Source organism: Rhinichthys klamathensis, unplaced genomic scaffold (assembly GCF_029890125.1).
Source record: "Rhinichthys klamathensis goyatoka isolate OS25496 unplaced genomic scaffold, OSU_Roscu_1.1 h1tg000347l_1, whole genome shotgun sequence".
Classification (NCBI taxonomy): Eukaryota; Metazoa; Chordata; class Actinopteri; order Cypriniformes; family Leuciscidae; genus Rhinichthys; species Rhinichthys klamathensis.
Window position 1 is genome coordinate 393,778 of NW_026606859.1, and position 23,114 is coordinate 416,891.

The 23,114-nt window shown below is 40.8% G+C and overlaps 1 protein-coding gene across 2 annotated transcripts in view; it reads left to right on the forward strand.

Moving 5' to 3' along the window:
- Positions 1-15,098, forward strand: part of zgc:113516 (uncharacterized protein LOC541449 homolog) — a 50,251-nt gene extending 35,153 nt beyond the window's left edge. Inside the window, exons 4-8 of one of the 2 annotated variants that reach the window (XM_056232546.1) lie at positions 809-957; positions 2,160-2,243; positions 2,359-2,519; positions 3,136-3,209; positions 14,767-15,097. In XM_056232546.1, coding sequence (XP_056088521.1) covers positions 809-957; positions 2,160-2,243; positions 2,359-2,519; positions 3,136-3,209; positions 14,767-14,875 — 577 coding nt within the window. In that variant the 3' untranslated portion in view covers positions 14,876-15,097. Of the gene's footprint in view, positions 1-808; positions 958-2,159; positions 2,244-2,358; positions 2,520-3,135; positions 3,210-14,766 lie in introns of both variants that reach the window. The other variant, XM_056232547.1, reaches the window with a different exon arrangement.
- The last annotated feature ends 8,016 nt before the right edge of the window (positions 15,099-23,114 follow it).

Genomic DNA, 23,114 nt, shown 5'->3' on the forward strand with positions numbered 1-23,114 from the left:
GGAGCATGGTGAGCTGCCATGGCCGCCACGTACACTTTGAGCGTGGATGGGGAGCGACCCGCATCGAAAAGCTATTGTAGGAAGGAGAGCACCATTGACACTTCGGGCTCGAAGTTTCTGGCTGAACACCAGCCAGCGAATACTGACCACTTCAAAGCATAGAGCCATCTAGTAGACGGTGCTCTAGCCTCAGCGATTGTATTTATGACCTTTTCTGGGTGGTCCCCGGATACCCGTTCAGGAGCCATACATGCAGGGCCCATAAGTCGGGGCGAGGGTGCCAGATCGTCCCGTTCGCCTGTGTGAGGAGGTCCTTCCTTGTTGGCACTGGCCAGGAAACAGTGTCCGTCATCTGAGCCAGCTCTGGAAACCACGCTTGGGTTTTCCGCTTTTGGGCTTCGAGGGATGGACCACGATTTTTTCTCTCTCCACAACATCACCAGAAAAAATTTAATTAATAATAATGATTAATATTACATCACACCAAATTAACCTATTGCTTAAACATATCACTTTACCTGTTCACTACTCACTACTCATGCTATATACATCTATATATTTGGCTTGTGTGTGTGTGTGTGTGTGTGTGTGTGTGTGTCATTGGTCACTTTGTATAAGCTGCTTTGTCTTGTTAATAAAAAAAAAAAAAAAAAGGAAAAAAATAACCTCTAGTATTTTTTTTTATGTTCAGAATCGTGAGAGAATCGTGATCTTGGTTTAAAACACAAAAAAATAATCGTGATTCTCAATTTTATCCAGAATAATAGAGCTGCATAAATGTTCAAATGTTTACACTTGTGTGCTTTAGGTCCAGTGCCCATGTGGAGACACCTAGCCTTAAAATCATCATCACAGAGATGGAGGAGCTGAAGACTCTTCTTAACCACACCAACTCCCCAGTAGTGCTGTGTCACAATGACCTCCTGACTAAAAATGTCATCTATAACAAAGAAGAAGGTGACTAACATTATTATTATAAGTGGAGCTTAAGTTAATTCTAATTAAAAGAAGAGAATTTCAGCTTCATAAAGAGAAATCTTTTGTGTCTCTGTGACAAGTATTGACTGAGTTACAGTTCATTTTCGGACGTGTTTCAGAATGGACTCACAGACAGAGAGAAGGCAAAATTTGCATCATGTTTATTTTTCTTTATTTGACAAAGAGTATTGTGAGTATCCACAAAAAAATAGACACTTAACAGGATCTAATGATGTACAACACTTATATGTAAGATCAAAATCAGCAGAGTAATTTGAGTCTCTTTTGCACTTATAAGAAAAAAAGTGAGCTGGTATCGCCGGTGCGATAGCCGACCCCAGAGGGTTAAGCTTCTTAAAATTTGAACATACACTTCAGGTTAGATCATGTGTGCCAATCCTGTTCCTGAGATCTACCTTTCTGCAACAGACCTGTCTGAAAAATAATAAACAATCAAGAAAGTTGCACTGAGTGAGGATAACGTTTCAGTCATGACTACTTATGGGATAAACGTTCTGCTTACACTGCTGCCGCACAGGCTCACAGCAAACGTCAGAGATATAGTGATCGCTCAAGCTCAGTGGCTGATATTTTGTTATTTAAAGAGCGCGTTAGTAATGTGTGCCTAATCCACAAAACGCTACACTCTGCTTATTACACACACAGGGCAGCACACAACATGTCACATATTACAAATAAAAGGTTTACAATGTAAAAGATTATTATTGTGTATAATAAAGAATATGGTGAATCCGGGTTGTCCCGTAGATGGTCTGCTTGAGCACACACACACACACACACACACACACAGTTTTAACCTCGAGCACGAGCAGATCCGTCTGCGCTCTGGAGATGCGTTCAGTTTTTCCACTATCAAATTCCGTCATGTAAATAGCGAATCCACCATGGCGCGAGCGCAACTGGCTTTTAAAGGGAAGGGGAGATGAGGAGATATTAAAAATAGGGCCCATTATATCAATATCATCTTGAACTAGAGTTTCATAACTGAAATTCAGGTCATTTTAATTAGTTTTTGTGGTGTATTTTACTGTAATGATCTAATGTGAAGCTATAATACATTATATACTGTATAATTTCAACACTCATTAGCATGTTGTATTTTATTAAATTGCTTTTCCATAGACTCATAATAACTAAACTGTTTTTTTTTCTGACTGTAGGCACAGTAAAATTCATTGACTATGAATATGCTGATTTTAATTACCAAGCTTATGATATTGGAAACCATTTCAATGAATTTGCAGGTACAAATAATAATAACAATAAAGAAAAATTGATCTATAACCAACTTTAAAAGTTCTGAATGTTCCTCCTGTCTAACACACTAAGTGATCATGTGTCTGTGTATGGTATGTTGAGGTATCGATAACGTGGACTCGAGCCTGTACCCGAGTCGCGAGCTTCAGTTTGATTGGCTCTCGGCGTATCTGGAGAGTTTCAAGAGCTGCAATGCTGCGGACTCCACCGTGTCCCGCGAAGAGGTCCTGGAGCTGTATGTACAGGTCTGCAAGTTCTCCTTGGTGAGTGTTTTTGAGAGGCGGGAAGAGGTTGGAAAAATGTAAATGTCAAACAGTGGTGGAAAACAATTGGAGGGAAAATATTATAATGTTTTCTCTATTTTGATTGTACTGTTATATGGTCCAAAAGTCGGTTCAGAACAAACTGGATGGCAGTCTTTGCTACACCCATGGCAAAGAGTGTTCTGCGAAAGAAAATGAGGAAGGCTCATGATGTCCATTCTTACAGATCGCGTTGTCCTTACTTGTGCCCCTTTAGTCCTGGTATTAACCCTTCAAGACCTAGAACATTTTGGGGCACTTGACTTGCCTGTACTTTTCTTTGTTCTAACCGATTCACTCTTGATTTATAATACTACTGTCACCTGATGAGGAGTTTCGGTTCTGTTTGTCACCTTTGGCTTGTTTAGTTGGTGTTTAAGATAATTAATATTCATTAGCATTCATCCTTTAGAGCTGAAATTTAAGTCATTTCATTATTGCATTGAGATTAACAAAACATAAAATATTAAAAGTTGTGTGCTTTCTAAACAATAAAGATGAAAATGGCACAAGCCGGATAATATGTTGTTGCCATGCTTGTAAATGATCTAATATTAGACTTCTTCCCTGTCTCCAGGCGGCTCATTTGTTCTGGTGTCTGTGGGCTCTTCTGCAGGCAAAACATTCCACTATTGCCTTTGACTTCAAGAGGTACGGTACACACCTTTCCAAAATAACATACGGGAACTGGGGGAGAATAGACCGAGCGTCTGGGCTTTGTGTTTGAAAGCATTATGCAGGGATTTATGAGCATTCTTCACTGTTCTGATGTAGGGGCCGATACAAGCATGTTTCTTTATCACCAATTGCTTGCAAAATGATGGACACCGATTCACATTTCGTGAGCCATTTCCTGTCAAATTAAGTAAATTATTAAGTAGATAAGTAAATAAACAAGTAAATGATATGTAATAGCCCATAGTCAATGTTCTGATTACTTTTGTGTGACTGAAGAAGCTGTTATATGTAGCTAGTGTATGAGTAACAAATGCTTTCTCTGTCTTTGTGTGATTTGACTGTAACAATAATGCAAAAACTGACACTTTAAACTAACTTAACAAATTAACAAAAAAACAAAAACCATCTCAAATTTGACAAAAAGTACTGCTTAATAATGTCTAAATATGCATATCCTAATATTCCTAGCAACAAGGGAATACACAGCTATGTTTAAGAATATATATATATATATATATATATATATATATATATATATGCGATGAGACGACTCAACGCCGGCGATATGTTATGCCCTAAATTAATACATGATTAACTAACTGTATTTTTTCTATGTACATTTCTGAAATGCACTTTCTGTAAAGCTGCTTTGAAACAATATGTATTGTGAAAGCGCTATACAAATAAATTTGAATTGAATTGAATATATATTTGTATTGAACATTGATAGAGCAACAGATTTTGTGTGAAAATAAATCATAAAAAATGTTTCATTTTGTTTAAAATTCGTATAAATGTATGAGGTTGCGAGGTCTTTTACTCCACAGACACACAGTATTGATACAAATGCTGCAGCTAAAATAAGTTAATACTTCAAAATAATCACTTTAACAAAGTTTGTAGTATTTTCTGTTTATTTTGATATTAAATTATATTTTTGTTTATTTTTGTTCAATAAATATACTGTCATTAAAATGTTAGTATAAAAATGTATATTAAAAATACAGAAACAAAATTATTATTATTAATTATTATTTTAAATATGATGGTTTCATTATAAATATGTTGATTATCTCTAAGGTGGACACCCAACTCAATTTATGATATTTACCATCTGAATCTAACCATGTCATGGCAACAAATGGGAAAGTCAAGGGCCGTTTCTAGCTGTGTCGAAATGTGAAATCCTTAGTAACAAACATTCAAAAATATAATTTGCAAATGTAATCCTTATTAACAAATATATAAAAATATAATTCTGAAATGTTTCCAAATTATATTTGTATATATTTGTTAATAAGGATTCAAATGAATGCCAGTAATACCACTAGATTCCTGTATAGCTCTATATAATATATATGTTTGTGCAAATCCCTAGTTGCTAAGAAATTGTTCTCAGACATAACTACATATTTATTACGTTTTGCATTTGGATGTTTAAATATCAATGACTACTTCTTTTTCTTTGTATATTTTTGCTTAGATGTTTTTTAAACATTGATTTCAAGTGTCAGTTTCTGCATTATTATTACAGTCAAACCTATAAAAGCTTTTTTACAGGAAAGTAATAAGATTAAGGACTGATTCAGTGCGGTCTTTGTTCCTCTTTGGCTGAACGTCCCCTGTGTCCCCGGGTTAAGTCTACACAGGCCCCTGACTCAGGGCTTCTGGAGGCCCCCGACCCCCAAATTATATACGAGATCCCAGGAATCGAGCGAGTTTCCACCGGATATAAAGATGTGATTTCGCTGATGCGATCACAAGTGGTCAGCCAAGACGCATTACCGCTACACCTGATATTGTCATGCGTTTCTAATGCGTCTTCTGTGACCACTTGCCTTCAGATTTTGTGGAGACACTGGCGTCACACTCAACTACATCTCTTTCACTTTCTGCGCATGAATGCTATTATTATTATTAGGAAGGCTATTGTGTCATCTCCCAGAAATGTGTTTTTGCAGGGTGGGATGTCTGCACACGTACACACAATACAAACACATGCGCATGACTCCTTTTTTGAATCACTAATAATCATCCCAAAAATTGGTGATAAATATAAATATTTTTGCTGATGGCTATTCGAGAGAGGTGATTTAATCTCTGGTTTTTAATAGAGGAAAACAGAAATAAGTACTGGCTATATAAGGGGATTTCTTTTGGTAGCCTACTAATATTTACCTCTAAATTATGAACCATTTATTAACTGTAATACCCAGGTGTAACCACTAGATGGCTGAATATCCCTACATACATCTATAAACATGGCAGTGTATTGCTTTCAGACAATAATTTAATTGTATTAGCTTTGGTAATTTGTATACAGCCTATATTTAACATTATTACAGACTGTTTTTGTCAAACTTGAGATTGTTTTTGTTTTTTGTTCATTTGAAGTGTCAGTTGTAGCCTTATTACAGTCCAATCTGGACACAGAGAAAGCATTTTGGTACTCATGCATGCAACTTATAATATGTATTAATGTTGTGTATTAGCACATTTTATTAGACCAATTTTAAATTGGCCGTCAAAGTTTTGTATGGGACAATTACAAAACACACTGATCTTTTAACAATACATTGGCGAAAAACGCACACCTTTTGGAGGTGCAAGTAAGAGAAGAACACTTTATACGCTTTATCATGAAATGCTGAAGTGAGTGTGCATTTCTATTTTGCCTCTACAATACACACCGAGCAATATTACGCTATCTGTCCATTTCACAGCGGGATTTCTCGACTGCCACAAACACTGCCAACGCATTCTCATCCCAAGGCATCATATACTGACCCTTTTACCAAAGCGTCTACATCCAACGCACATGGCACCCTTTAGCGTCAATATAACACGCTTCGGTTATGGGTAGGTTTAGGTCTGGGGTAGGGTTAGGGTTGGACCACTAGGAGGCGCCCTATATCTGCGTCTCATATTGACGCTAAAGGGTGCCATGTGCGTTGGATGTAGACGCTTTGGCAAAAGGGTCAGTATATGATGCCTTGGGATGAGAACGGGCTCACACTGCCCAAACCAAAGAAGGATTTGTGCTTTTACTGTACCTGTTTTTTTGAATTGGCCTTTGAATTTGAAAAAAGTGTTACTTTGCCAGAGCATTGACCGGGGTCTTACATTAACATTTATTCATTTAGCTGACGCTTTTATCCAAAGCGACTTACACTTGCTATATATGTCAGAGGTCGCACGCCTCTGGAGCAACTAGGGGTTAAGTGTCTTGCTCAGGGACACATTGGTGTCTCACAGTGGATTCGAACCCGGGTCTCTCACACCAAAGGCATGTGTCTTATCCATTGCGCCATCACCACCCTTGGGTCTTGGATCTAATGTTGTTGTCTCTGTTTGACTCTGATCCATTGGCATATAGGAGTCATCAGATTGACAGTACTCTAGCCCAGTAGTGTTGGGGGAACCAGTGGCGGCGGCAATCATACTTCAGGGTGGCCGTGACACACTTTACACACTCCCCTGCTGAAGTGCCAGACACACTTTACACACTCCCCTGCTGAAGTGCCAGACACACTTTACACACTCCCCTGCTGAAGTACCAGACACACTTTACACACTCCCCTGCTGAAGTACCAGACACACTTTACACACTCCCCTGCTGAAGTGCCAGACACACTTTACACACTCCCCTGCTGAAGTGCCAGACTCACTTTACACACTCCCCTGCTGAAGTGCCAGACACACTTTACACACTCCCCTGCTGAAGTGCCAGACACACTTTACACACTCCCCTACTGAAGTGCCAGACACACTTTACACACTCCCCTGCTGAAGTACCAGACACACTTTACACACTCCCCTGCTGAAGTGCCAGACACACTTTACACACTCCCCTGCTGAAGTGCCAGACACACTTTACACACTCCCCTGCTGAAGTGCCAGACTCACTTTACACACTCCCCTGCTGAAGTGCCAGACACACTTTACACACTCCCCTGCTGAAGTGCCAGACACACTTTACACACTCCCCTGCTGAAGTGCCAGACACACTTTACACACTCCCCTGCTGAAGTGCCAGACACACTTTACACACTCCCCTGCTAAAGGCTGAAGTGCCAGACACACTTTACACACTCCCCTGCTGAAGTGCCAGACACACTTTACACACTCCCCTGCTGAAGTGCCAGAAACACTTTACACACTCCCCTGCTAAAGTGCCAGACACACTTTACACACTCCCCTGCTGAAGTGCCAGACACACTTTACACACTCCCCTGCTGAAGTGTCAGACACACTTTACACACTCCCCTGCTGAAGTGCCAGACACACTTTACACACTCCCCTGCTGAAGTGCCAGACACACTTTACACACTCCCCTGCTAGTGCCAGACACACTTTACACACTCCCCTGCTGAAGTGCCAGACACACTTTACACACTCCCTGCTGAAGTGCCAGACACACTTTACACACACACTTTACACACTCCCCTGGTGAAGTGCCAGACACACTTTACACACTCCCCTGCTAAAGTGCCAGACACACTTTACACACTCCCCTGCTGAAGTGCCAGACACACTTTACAAACTCCCCTGCTAAAGTGCCAGACAGACTTTACACACTCCCCTGCTGAAGTGCCAGACACACTTTACACACTCCCCTGCTGAAGTGCCAGACACACTTTACACACTCCCCTGCTGAAGTGCCAGACACACTTTACACACTCCCCTGCTGAAGTGCCAGACACACTTTACACACTCCCCTGGTGAAGTGCCAGACACACTTTACACACTCCCCTGCTAAAGTGCCAGACACACTTTACACACTCCCCTGCTAAAGTGCCAGACACACTTTACACACTCCCCTGCTGAAGTGCCAGACACACTTTACACACTCCCCTGCTGAAGTGCCAGACACACTTTACACACTCCCCTGCTAAAGTGCCAGACACACTTTACACACTCCCCTGCTAAAGTGCCAGACACACTTTACACACTCCCCTGCTAAAGTGCCAGACACACTTTACACACTCCCCTGCTAAAGTGCCAGACACACTTTACACACTCCCCTGCTGAAGTGCCAGACACACTTTACACACTCCCCTGCTGAAGTGCCAGACACACTTTACACACTCCCCTGCTAAAGTGCCAGACACACTTTACACACTCCCCTGCTGAAGTGCCAGACACACTTTACACGCTCCCCTGCTAAAGTGCCAGACACACTTTACACACTCCCCTGCTAAAGTGCCAGACACACTTTACACACTCCCCTGCTAAAGTGCCAGACACACTTTACACACTCCCCTGCTGAAGTGCCAGACACACTTTACACACTCCCCTGCTGAAGTGCCAGACACACTTTACACACTCCCCTGCTAAAGTGCCAGACACACTTTACACACTCCCCTGCTGAAGTGCCAGACACACTTTACACGCTCCCCTGCTAAAGTGCCAGACACACTTTACACACTCCCCTGCTAAAGTGCCAGACACACTTTACACACTCCCCTGCTGAAGTGCCAGACACACTTTACACACTCCCCTGCTGAAGTGCCAGACACACTTTACACACTCCCCTGCTAAAGTGCCAGACACACTTTACACACTCCCCTGCTAAAGGCTGAAGTGCCAGACACACTTTACACACTCCCCTGCTGAAGTGCCAGACACACTTTACACACTCCCCTGCTGAAGTGCCAGACACACTTTACACACTCCCCTGCTGAAGTGCCAGAAACACTTTACACACTCCCCTGCTGAAGTGCCAGAAACACTTTACACACTCCCCTGCTAAAGTGCCAGACACACTTTACACACTCCCCTGCTGAAGTGCCAGACACACTTTACACACTCCCCTGCTGAAGTGCCAGACACACTTTACACACTCCCCTGCTGAAGTGCCAGACACACTTTACACACTCCCCTGCTGAAGTGCCAGACACACTTTACACACTCCCCTGCTAAAGTGCCAGACACACTTTACACACTCCCCTGCTAAAGTGCCAGACACACTTTACACACTCCCCTGCTAAAGTGCCAGACACACTTTACACACTCCCCTGCTGAAGTGCCAGACACACTTTACACACTCCCCTGCTGAAGTGCCAGACACACTTTACACACTCCCCTGCTAAAGTGCCAGACACACTTTACACACTCCCCTGCTAAAGTGCAAGACACACTTTACACACTCCCCTGCTGAAGTGCCAGACACACTTTACACACTCCCCTGCTAAAGTGCCAGACACACTTTACACACTCCCCTGCTAAAGTGCCAGACACACTTTACACACTCCCCTGCTGAAGTGCCAGACACACTTTACACACTCCCCTGCTGAAGTGCCAGACACACTTTACACACTCCCCTGCTAAAGTGCCAGACACACTTTACACACTCCCCTGCTAAAGTGCAAGACACACTTTACACACTCCCCTGCTGAAGTGCCAGACACACTTTACACACTCCCCTGCTAAAGTGCCAGACACACTTTACACACTCCCCTGCTAAAGTGCCAGACACACTTTACACACTCCCCTGCTGAAGTGCCAGACACACTTTACACACTCCCCTGCTAAAGTGCCAGAAACACTTTACACACTCCCCTGCTGAAGTACCAGAAACACTTTACACACTCCCCTGCTGAAGTGCCAGACACACTTTACACAATCCCCTGCTGAAGTGCCAGACACACTTTACACACTCCCCTGCTAAAGTGCCAGACACACTTTACACACTCCCCTGCTGAAGTGTCAGACACACTTTACACACTCCCCTGCTGAAGTGCCAGACACACTTTACACACTCCCCTGCTGAAGTACCAGACACACTTTACACACTCCCCTGCTAAAGTACCAGACACACTTTACACACTCCCCTGCTGAAGTGCCAGACACACTTTACACACTCCCCTGCTGAAGTGCCAGACACACTTTACACACTCCCCTGCTGAAGTGTCAGACACACTTTACACACTCCCCTGCTAAAGTGCCAGACACACTTTACACACTCCCCTGCTGAAGTGCCAGACACACTTTACACACTCCCCTGCTGAAGTGCCAGACACACTTTACACACTCCCCTGCTGAAGTGCCAGACACACTTTACACACCCCCCTGCTGAAGTGCCAGACACACTTTACACACTCCCCTGCTGAAGTACCAGACACACTTTACACACTCCCCTGCTAAAGTGCCAGACACACTTTACACACTCCCCTGCTAAAGTGCCAGACACACTTTACACACTCCCCTGCTGAAGTGCCAGACACACTTTACACACTCCCCTGCTAGTGCCAGACACACTTTACACACTCCCCTGCTGAAGTGCCAGACACACTTTACACACTCCCCTGCTGAAGTACCAGACACACTTTACACACTCCCCTGCTGAAGTGCCAGACACACTTCACACACTCCCCTGCTGAAGTGCCAGACACACTTTACACACTCCCCTGCTGAAGTGCCAGACACACTTCACACACTCCCCTGCTGAAGTGCCAGACACACTTTACAAACTCCCCTGCTGAAGTGCCAGACACACTTTACACACTCCCCTGCTGAAGTGCCAGACACACTTTACACACTCCCCTGCTGAAGTGCTAGACACACTTTACAAACTCCCCTGCTGAAGTGCCAGACACACTTTACACACTCCCCTGCTGAAGTGCCAGACACACTTTACACACTCCCCTGCTGAAGTGACAGACACACTTTACACACTCCCCTGCTAAAGTGCCAGACACACTTTACACACTCCCCTGCTGAAGTGCCAGACACACTTTACACACTCCCCTGCTAGTGCCAGACACACTTTACACACTCCCCTGCTGAAGTGCCAGACATGCGCTCATTGCCTAAAGACGGCCCCTCAGCCAGCTATTTATTATCATGTTAATTATTGTGCCTTTTGCTCCAAATAACATCATTTTACATATTCTTCTATTATTGATAAACTGCTGCTTTAATTACCTTGAACAAAACTGAAAATCATTAAGAAGACCTTTGTCTCAAAATTTAAACATTAATTTGAGCGACTCCCGTTTGCTACTTAAATCTACAACAGTTTAAAAAAACATACATTAGATCATATTAGCGCAGAATCAACTTTGCGCTGCGGCCCGCGATCGCATCAAGGATCAGATACATTTCCCACGAGCATCTTGAAAAGCGGATGTTTTGGAAAGTGCTGCGGAAAGTTTTTGTGCCATTTAGTGGTTTTTAAAATCAAAGACCTATATATATACATATTGCGCCATACACTCACCTAAAGGATTATTCGGAACACCTGTTCAATTTGTCATTAATGCAATTATCCAATCAACCAATCACATGGCAGTTGCTTCAATGCATTTAGGGGTGTGGTCCTGGTCAAGACAATCTCCTGAACTCCAAACTGAATGTCAGAATGGGAAAGAAAGGTGATTTAACCCTCTGGGGACCAGAGTGTTTTTGGGGCCCTTGGGATGTTTTGACATGCACTGACATTTGTGCCTTTTTCAGTTATTTATAAACATGTTAATGGCAAAGGTGTAAATTCACTCTATATAGCACAAACTTGGCTACCATGATATCTGAGCAACATGTATGTACATGTTTGTATTTTTAATAGAATAATGTTTATGCGTGGTTATTGAAAAAAATAAAAATGAAATTTGCTGAAATAAGACCACAAAACACATATTGATTATTTCTTCACAAGACTTTTGAAAATTGTATCACATAGCCTAGAATATTTGCTCCAAAACTATGTGAGAATCATCCTGACTACTCATTCAGATAAGTCAATAAAGTCTTTTACATTTTTAATGACGTGTTTTGTTTGAGAAAGCTTTATGCAGGAGGCGTGGTCTCTCATTAATATGTGTGGCATTCCACACCTGAGAAAGACAAAGACCCTCCCCATAATGGCCCTATTAGGTGCTATCAGGCCATATCATTACAGGAGCCTTGCACAAAGAATGAGGAGATTTAAAAAAGAATGGCTTTTAGATTGTTTGGATTTATATAAGGAAAATACAGGGTGCATACGTCTGGACACTTCTATCACACACCCTTCACCATACAGACATGGTTTTATTTCAGTTCAAAGTTCAAAGTTAGAGTTGGAAACATCTTGAAAAGAAAATTGTCTTTCTCCATAAATGTCTTAGTTTGATCATACATATTTCAAAGTTGAGGATTCATTATTTTGATATAGCTTGAACAAACACTATAACATCTTAGTTGATTAGTTTATTGACAAAACATACTATATATTTAACATATGAGCAGAAACTCCTAAAAAAAGCTTATTTGATGTCTATTTTAGAGTAAAAACTTTATCCAAAACGAGTCAAGGAAATGTTGTCTGTTATTTAGTCTGTAACAGTGCGTATCTGTGCGTTCATTCATTCATTCACACACACACACACACACACACACACAAACATGATTCACATTTTTAAACAGTATGCTATTTTTCCGTTTACAGACACTACGTTATTCTATATCGCGATTAGAACAAAGCACTTGCAAAAAACACTTACTTCTCAGCTGAATCTGTTCATCCTCGAAGTGAAAATAAACCCAGTGGTAAATGTCCCAGGATTGTTCCTCATATAGCCGCGCAAGACGACAGTAGATTAATCTGACTAAAAAATAATGTGTGTTTTCAGAGTTTATGGGCGTTAACGCGTCTCAATGTGTTGCTTCACATATTTGCGTTTGAATAGCGCGTGCTCTCCGTGGGCGTGTCACATTACCAGGGATAATCAGCTGAGAGAACGATAATGAGACGGGCTGACACGTCTCTCTTTTTATATAGATGACATAAACGGAGAATATTAATTTTTAGTTTTGAATCGGATCATTTAAAAGTACAAACTCAAATGATTTAAAAGATATATTGCTTATGGCTGGGTGAATAGTATTAGCTGAGTTGTGTTGAAGATTAGAGACGTGCTCCAGAAAAAAAGTTCACGGTGACCGAGAGGCAGAACGCACACCCTGTTTATTTTCTTTATTTTACAAAAGCACAATATTTTATTTCGATTGTATGTGGGCACATAAAAAAGTAGACATTTACCAGATTATTTTTTCATATTTCTTAACTCTATATGAACAGAAATGATGGTAGTACTTTAAGTCTATTTTTCTGCTATGTGAAAAAAAACGAGCAAAACGCGCCGGCGCGTTTCTGGTCCCCAGAGGGTTAAGCCATTTTGAGCGTGGCATGGTTGTTGGTGCCAGACGGGCCGGTCTGAGTATTTCACAATCTGCTCAGTTACTGGGATTTTCACGCACAACCATTTCTAGGGTTTACAAAGAATGGTGTGAAAAGGGAAAAACATCCCGTATGCGGCAGTCCTGTGGGCGAAAATGCCTTGTTGATGCCAGAGGTCAGAGGAGAATGGGCCGACTGATTCAAGCTGATAGAAGAGCAACTTTGACTGAAATAACCACTCGTTACAACCGAGGTATGCAGCAAAGCATTTGTGAAGCCACAACACGCACAACCTTGAGGCGGATGGGCTACAACAGCAGAAAACCCCACCGGGTACCACTCATCTCCACTACAAATAGGAAAAAGAGGCTACAATTTGCAAGAGCTCACCAAAATTGGACAGTTGAAGACTGGAAAAATGTTGCCTGGTCTGATGAGTCTCGATTTCTGTTGAGACATTCAGATGGTAGAGTCAGAATTTGGCGTAAACAGAATGAGAACATGGATCCATCATGCCTTGTTACCACTGTGCAGGCTGGTGGTGGTGGTGTAATGGTGTGGGGGATGTTTTCTTGGCACACTTTAGGCCCCTTAGTGCCAATTGGGCATCGTTTAAATGCCACGGCCTACCTGAGCATTGTTTCTGACCATGTCCATCCCTTTATGGCCACCATGTACCCATCCTCTGATGGCTACTTCCAGCAGGATAATGCACCATGTCACAAAGCTCGAATCATTTCAAATTGGTTTCTTGAACATGACAATGAGTTCACTGTACTAAAATGCCCCCCACAGTCACCAGATCTCAACCCAATAGAGCATCTTTGGGATGTGGTGGAACGGGAGCTTCGTGCCCTGGATGTGAATCCCACAAATCCCCATCAACTGCAAGATGCTATCCTATCAATATGGGCCAACATTTCTAAAGAATGCTTTCAGCACCTTGTTGAATCAATGCCACATAGAATTAAGGCAGTTCTGAAGGCGAAAGGGGGTCAAACACAGTATAAGTATGGTGTTCCTAATAATCCTTTAGGTGAGTGTATATAGCGAACTAGTGGTTCCACGATGGTATTACCGATGATAAATGGTGCATAATTTAGAGGTAAATATTTAGTACCGTAAAATGCTCTTATAGAACCAGTATTTATTTGTGTTTTCCCTGGTCCACCCTGACTGGTTCTTGGTCCCCTATGTGCTACCCCATTTACAAATCCAACAGAGATTAAACACTCAATTTTCTTTTTGTGCTAAAAGTTGCTAGTAACATTATTAGTAATCCTCTCTGACTTTTGTTGTTCACAAAAGGTTTTTACTTTTAAGAAACAACTTGTATTTATATGTACGTTTCCCTCTCTCCATCTTTCTAAGGTATGCCGTGGCTCGATTCAACTACTACTTTGAGAAAAAGCAAGAGTTCTTTGGTATGAAACTTCCAGGCTTCTTCCAGGAGGCTAGTGCTGGTCATGCAGATATCTAGGACTGCGAGTTAACAAAGACATTTGTTTGTCCTGTTACAACCCCCTTTTCTTTACCAAAAGGGCCATTAGGAATCCCTAAAGTCACGGAGGTGCTGATAATGATCAAGGCCTATAGACCGATATGTTATAAAATCTAATCCAAATAACCCAATAAATCAGCGGTTCCCAAAACCTGTTCCTGGAGCTCGCTCCCAACGCTGCACATGTTGAATGTGTCTTTTGTCTGACAGGTCTTGGAAAAAGGCTATAGAGATGGATTGTGCAGAGGACAAATTAAAAACATTTCAAAGGGAACAATTAATAGTTTCTGCTAATACAACTAATATATTGTAATATATACAACTAAATATTGAAAGGAATTCTTCTGTGCAGTTCATCACCACATATACTCCTCAAGCTTCAGCACTTTGTAACATTATACAGAAATGCACTGTAAGACAAGCAGAACCTCAGGTACTTGGATCTCCTGAGATATGGACAACACAAACACTGCCGTTTGTCTCCACACCCACAGAGTGACGTCTCTCTCCCCCATCCTTCTCTTTACACATCCTTCTCTTCACTAAGAAACTTGGAAACATTATATAATTCATTCCCCACATTGGCGGGAAGTTTTGTCTTGGTCTGAGTAATTAAAGAAATGCTGAAAAGGCTCAGGGCGATTCTGTTGTCAGAGCAGTTCTTAATGGTGAATGTCCTCGGACACTCTGCATTATGTATATTTTCTAATGTCAGGTATGCATCTTTTACTCTTTTTCTTTATGGGGAATAAATCATATTCTAGAATTAGCAAGTAGAGTATACGGCCGTGGTGAACGGTTTACATATTTACTTTATTACTAACTCTTAACACATGCAACTCGTGCTCATCATTCTTCTTGTTCTACTCTCTATCCTATTTGTATTCCCCTCTTCCAGTTTTTCTGAATTGCTAAAACACTAAATCCCATTCTCTGAACCAAATTCTCAATAGCCTAAATCAATTTGTCGAATAAATAACTCTTTCTGTAAAACCTTAAACAAGTTCAGGACACTATTTGCAAATCTCATGCACTCTTTTTGCAAAACTCTAAACACATTCTCACTCACTAAAACACATTTCATACTGTGATGCATTTATGTTTCAAAACGCTAAACGCTAGTGGCAAAGGTTAAACACAACTACAACACTGTTGTCATCGTTTACACACGACTAAAAATTGTTCACACTTATTTCTAATGATGTGACCAAGCCAACTGTACATAATACAAGTCAGTTCAGAGTGCCAAAATTGGCTCAAGATTTTGCACTGAATGTTGATACTAATAATATAATAATAGCTGGAAAACTAGGAGGAAGAGGGCGAGAAAGAGCAGGACAGTGTTGTCAAGGCTGGATCTGGAACTCGAGAGGGTTTTCCCTTTGCCTGCAGAGATGACAGTGTCTGTGATGTGGACAAAGTCCTCCGGCCGGACCCGAAGACGTGATGCTGAAGCAGAATAAATCTCTCACTAGGGTGACCCGAAATCTAAGCTGTTGTCCCGAATCCCGAATCTGGCCCTAATTGTCCCGAAAATTATACTAACGCAAAATCTTAGTAGTTAGTTATTGTCTGCTAAAACATTACAGTTTTTCTCAATTGTTTTCACACAAATTCTGGTACTTGAGACACAATAACCACAACATGTAACTCATTCACCAACCCCCTGAACCAATTCTGCTAAACTACAAGCACAATTCCTGCTTTACACTCAAATTGCAGTTCTAAAACACACTTTTTTCAAAACACTACACACAATTCTCTGCTTTTGGCACAATTTTCATGCAGAAAATATCTTGTTTTCACAAGGAACACACTGCCATTTAAAAATGCACACTGACTCCTCACATGGGCAAACACCCGTCACGTTATTTTACAATTAGCAATCAGAGCTTTAGCATAAAAGGGCAACAGGTGAGCTCTTCAATGGAGCAATGGATGCCAACATTGGAAACAGAGGCAGAGCCAGAGTGAGAGTAAGAGGAGGAGGACGGGGAGGACGAGGACGTGGACGAGGAAGGCCAAGGACCGTAATCTCTGATGAGATCCGAGCCACTTTGGTTGATCATGTGGTCAACCATGGTCTAACAAGTAGGGAGGCTGGGCAAAGAGTACAGCCAAATCTGAGCAGGTACACTGTAGCATCCATCATCCCAACTTTCCGAAATGAGAATAGGTAAGAAATCTACTCCCACTAGAAAATTGCAGTACTGCATATCAATACAGTACTCAATGAGTACAGTAGTACAGTATTGCATGTGGACTGTTCTGTAGGACTGTAAAAATACTGTAAAGTATGTTTCAAGTATTTAGGAAATGTATACCTACTTTGTATTTACAGTATTTTACTATTTGTTTGGCAGAACTGAAAGATTACCAACACAAGGTGGTCGGGAACGTGTTCTGTCTCCTGAACAGGAAACTGAAGTCATAAACATGGTGCTAGAAAACAACGCCATAACATTACAGCAAATACAAAGAAAAATAATAGAAAACAATGACATATTTCAAAATATTGATAGGGTAAGCTTATCAACACTGTACCTTGTCTTGCGCAGAAATCATCTCAGGATGAAGCAGGTCTACAGGGTGCCATTTGAAAGCAATTCAGAAAGAGTCAAAGAATTGCAATATAACTATGTGCAAGTGAGTCCCACAATTGATGCATACTCTCAACATTGTATACAGTAAATTATACATATTTCAATATTGTAATCATAATGATTGTGCTTCACAATAGTGACCACTCCATGTCTATTTCTGATATTGTCATGTGTGTTTCAGAGAGTCCTTGAGCTAGAGGTGGCTGCAGTGGAGCACCAGTTCATCTTCATTGATGAGGTTGGGTTCAACCTCACAAAGAGACGAAAGGGGAAGGAATATCATCGGCCAGCGTGCCATTGTTGAAGTCCCTGGCCAGCGCGGAGGGAACATCACAATGTGTGCAGCAATGACCCACCACGGCGTTATCTATCACCATGCTACCCTTGGCCCCTACAACACCGCCCATCTGATCACATTCCTGGACACCCTACACAACACACTCGTTCCACCAGATCAGGTAGACGGCCCAGAGCAGCTCAGGTACGTTGTCATTTGGGACAACGTAAGTTTCCACAGGGCTGCTCTGGTTCGTAACTGGTTCACTGCCCAGCCACGCTTTTTAGTTGTTTATCTCCCTTCATAATCTCAATTTTTTTCTGCCTGGAGATAGAAAGTGTATGACCGTAATCCACAAACGCGTATACCTCTTCTCCAAGCTATGGAGGACGCATGTGGAGATATAGCAGCTGATGCTTTTCATGGCTGGAATCGCCATGCTAGGCGATATTTCCCCCGCTGCTTGGCCAGGGAAAACATTGCTTGTGATGTGGATGAGGTGCTGTGGCCAGACCGCAACAGAAGAGAGGATGCAGCATAGTGTTTTGTTAGTTTTTTTTTTTTTACTGTAACTGTGTACAGTAAATTCTTCTGTTGTTTTGTATGTAGTGTGTGTGCAACTTTGTGTTGGTTGGGAATGGGATGTACAGTACACTGTGTAAATTGTTTTTGTGGGGAAAATAAAATACATTTGTTACCGTGTATTTGTGTGTTCTGAGTATAAAAACAATATTCTCAAATATTTTACAACACACTTATGTATGTACTGTCTGTAGTAAGTGTAACACTGAACAAAAAAAAGGCCTAAATCATTATGATGAATGGAGAAGAAGTGTTTTCCATTCATCATAGTGTTTTACATTGAGCACATCAGTGTTCAACTGGTTCTTATAAATGTCTCTTCATATGATGGTTTGTGTGCGTCATATGAAAACAAAATACCATTTTGAGAAGAAATAACATTGTTTTGAATGTAAAGTTTCATTTTGCAGGAGAATTGAGGGGTTTTGCCAATTGTGTGTATGTTTTTTGATTTGTGTGTAGAGTTCTGAGAATATGAGGCATTCTTTCAGAAAATGTGTGTAAACTGTTGAGAAAAACTGTAAAAACTGTCCGTGGAGGGCGAGTCGTCCTGCAGCCGGCCCGTTGCAGCCGCGAGGACAGTGCATGTGCAGCCAGTCGTAAAGGAGTGATCGATTGGTCGCGGCACTGTGTGCATAAACATACTTCGGTCTGATGTCTGATATCGGGTTACACAAAGCAAGTCATCTACACAATTATTTAGTTTTCTTATTTAAACTTTCAATTTAGTTGTAATACTCATTTTGGCATAAGGCTTATTATTGTTAAGCTATAGCCTGAAAGGTCTGATTTGATCGAACAGAATGTCTTTATGTCCTCTGTTCAATGTTCGGCACATTTGCAACTGACACATCAGTGACGGACTGATCTGAGGTCAGCTTCAAGACCTCTGGAACCAAAGACAAGTAAAAAAATCTCTGTTGTTGTAGGTGCCAAACACATCTTTCTTAGTATCGATGTAAACCTCTCGGTTTGCCTTGGCTGAATGTATATAGTAGATTGTGATAAAATGTATGATTCTATGTGCAACCGCTTTCTGGTTAGAAATTGCATCTTTTAACAAGGCCATAACCTATGCAGATGATCTGCCTTGACAAGACAAAGGCACATATTCCCGCTCACAACTCTCGAAGGTGATTGGCCGTTAACCCCAAAGGAGGTCTGAATTCCATTGTCCTCAAAAGGATGGGATGCCAGTTCCTCTCCCTCTTCTCTTGGACTCCGCTCTTCCGTCTTCAGTCCTCTTCATCCATGGTCTTCAGTCTTCAACTTCTTCTTCAAGATCTTCTCTTCAGTCCGTTAGTTTAGTTTTCTTTTGTTTCCCGTTTCGTATTCTACTTTGTTCATTTCCACAGACGAGTGGAATGAACTTAGCCTGAATTATTTTTCTTTGAGTAACTTCACTTTAAGGGACCTTTAAATCCGCCGCTCAGAAGGAACGACACCCACGCGCCTTCCTTACTCAGCAACATAAGAGAACCATATGTGCAAGTATTCGTTTTATCGAGCTTTCAAAGCGTTTAAGGTTTGTTTACCCCATTGAGGGTGATTTGATATCTTGGTGTCTCTCTCTCAAGGTTCCTTTCTCTGTGATTTTGCCATACTGTTGACCACTTTCTACCTCTTTTATCTCTCTTTCATTGTTTTGTTGCTTCAATCTGTTGTATATACATTTATTTAGTGTAACTTTAGTTCACCTGTATCCGTAGTTTTCCTTTATTAAATACATTATATTCTATATATATATACATTATATATATTATAAGGGATGTGCAAAGGGTTTTATTTTTTGTTTTTAATGACCTTACAAGTTTGCTTAAACCATCAAAATATGAGTATATATGTATACATTATAAGAAATTGTAGTCTGCCTCGACACAGAATCCACTCCAAAATATATTTTAGAATGAGCTCATCCTCAAGTTGGCTTAATAATCATAGAGAAGTAGAAAGACAACAATTATATTATTTCTGCACCATTTGGGTTAAACACATCATGAGCAAATGGTCATCAATTAGTAGAATGGGAATGGGTGTCGCATGGGACACCGAGAACCATCTCAGGCAATGGGGTGTCTCAACTTCATTTACATTGAAAGTGGTAAATGGACTTCCGGTTATGGCGTTGAGCTGAACGACAGCACTTCTCCCCGCTCCGTCGCTGAACTTCAGATAATTGCTGTAAAACCGCCCAATTGTTATCCTGTAACTACTTAAAGTCAACCTAATGCCATTATAAGTTAAACATGCCCAGGGGGGCATCGTGGAACAAGCCTAAGAAACTCTCTGGACCTTCAAGTTAGCAAAGATAGTGTCTCTGAACCCGAGCACGGTGAAGGAGACGCCATGTTGACGGACACGGACAGGTGAACGATGTAACCAGCGCCGATATTATGCAAGCCATTAAATCCATCAAACAGGACTTTCATACAGAAATTAGCAGGGTGTTAAGAGCTATTAACTCTCTGGGGTCGGCGGTATCACCGGCGATACCAGCTCACTTTTTTCCTTATCAGTGCAAAAGAGACTCAAATTACTCTGTTGATTTTGATCTTACATATAAGTGTTGTACATCATTCGATCCTGTTAAGTTTGTATTTTTTTTGTGGAACCTCATAATAAAAACAAAGTGTTGTGTTTTTCGCCTAATAAAGAAAAAAAACATGATGCGCGTTCTGCGTTCTCTCTGTCAGTGAAGTCCATTCTGAAACGCGTCCGAAAATGAACTGTTATTAAGTCAATACTTGTCACAGAGATACGAGACATGTGTCTTTTTAAAGCTTGTATTCTCTTCTTTTAAATTAAGTAATTTATTAAAAAAAGAAATATTTCCAGTTTATGTAATTCGTTTGAAACCAAGGAGAGGTACAGTTTTTTCGTTCTCCCTTCATTATCTTTAATTAACAGAGGCCGCCACGCCCCCAGCGCTTTTCACATGGTAAACAGGTGATCTAACGTTATGCAAAGCACACGCCCAGCGATCAATGGCATAAAAACACGAAGTTTCTCCATCAGATTCACTGATAGTTCATTGCGTTTTGAGGATGGCACTCTACTCCTTCAGATGATTCTGGACAGCGGGGAAGGATTCACCTTTTCCTCAGAGAAATTTGAAACTCGGACGACGAAAGGCTGCATTTTGAAGAACGAATTGACCCCGCCGAGAATACAAGCTCGGAGTAAGTTGTTTAGTGTTATATAATTCCTTTTCTGATTATAGAGCTCAAATGAATTTTCAGACTATATTTTGCCTAGTTTTGGCTAGCTTTTGACATAGGAAAGATTACCTCACAGTCACAATATCCCTATACGTAGGGCTATACGCTCGTGTAAACTTTTTAAATGTAATATTAGCCTACTACATATATTTCACTCAGTTTTGAGATTATTTTATGACACTGATTATCATGCTAAAATACTGCCTTATGCGTAATTTATTTTGTTTGCGAATAACTGCTTAGGTTATATAATGATTTAGTGAAATATATTTCACCCTCCGGAAAAATATGTGATACTGTCTAAATACAATATATTATTTATGTATAAATGTTCAGTTAGGCTAACTGAAATAAAACCATGTCTATATTGTGAAGGGTAGTCAACTTTAGCATGGGTGTGTTCACTTATTCTCTAAGCACTGTGTGTGTATGTGTGTGTGTGTGTATTAAATCGCAATTTTAACCAGAAAAATCTACAATGCATGCCCAAAGTCGTGCAGCCATATAGTTTCTCTTGATATCAGCATGTTCAAAGGTGTTTATTTTTTTATTTTTATTTTTTTTTACAGGGAGAGATGCCACTGATGAGTCCTGCTGACTTCAACATTCAACAGTCTCTGCACATGAACATGGTAAAATGAAAAATCAAACACCTTGGAAATGACAGGTATGTACTATGTTTCAGGAATGGCACAAAGTTGTGTGACTGTTCAAGCCTCTGTCTTTAGATCAGTGTGTTTACTAATGTGCTTTTTTTGTCCTTTGTTGTGTATCTTTGGATTATGTTGTGTTGTAAATAAATCCAAACAATCTAAAAGCCATTCTTTTTTAAATCTCCTCATTCTTTGTGCAAGGCTCCTCGTAATGATAGGGCCTGATAGCACCTAATAGGGCCATTATGGGAGGGTCTTTGTCTTTGTCGGGTGTGAAATGCCATACATATTAATGAGAGATCACGCCTCCTCGCATAAAGCTTTCTCACACTAAACACGTCATTAAAAATGTAAAATACTTTATTGACTTATCTGAATGAGTAGTCAGGATGATTCTCACATAGTTTTGGAGCAAATATTCTAGACTATGTGATACAATTTTCAAAAGTCTTGTGGACACATATTTAGTATGTGTTTTGTGGCCTTATTTCAGAAACTTAAATTTTTTGTTTTATCAATAACCATGCATAAACAATATTCTCTCAAAAATACAAACATGTACATACACGTTGCTCACATATTATGGTAGCCCTGTTTGTGCTAAATAGAGTGTAATTTCACCTGTGCCATTAATATGTTTATAAGCAACTGAAAAAAGCACAAATGTCAGTGCATGTCAAAACATCTCAAGGACCCCAAAAACACCTTAGACCCCAGAGGGTTAAGGCCTGTAAAAGAAAACAACAACTTTATTGAGGGACTAAACAAAATGAAGAAAGGTATAAAATGTATAAAAATAAGTTAATTCAAATAATAAGATTTAATAAAAAAGTATACCATTGCAATTTGCTGGAGCAGAACAAGAATGATATCCAAGGTACTTGG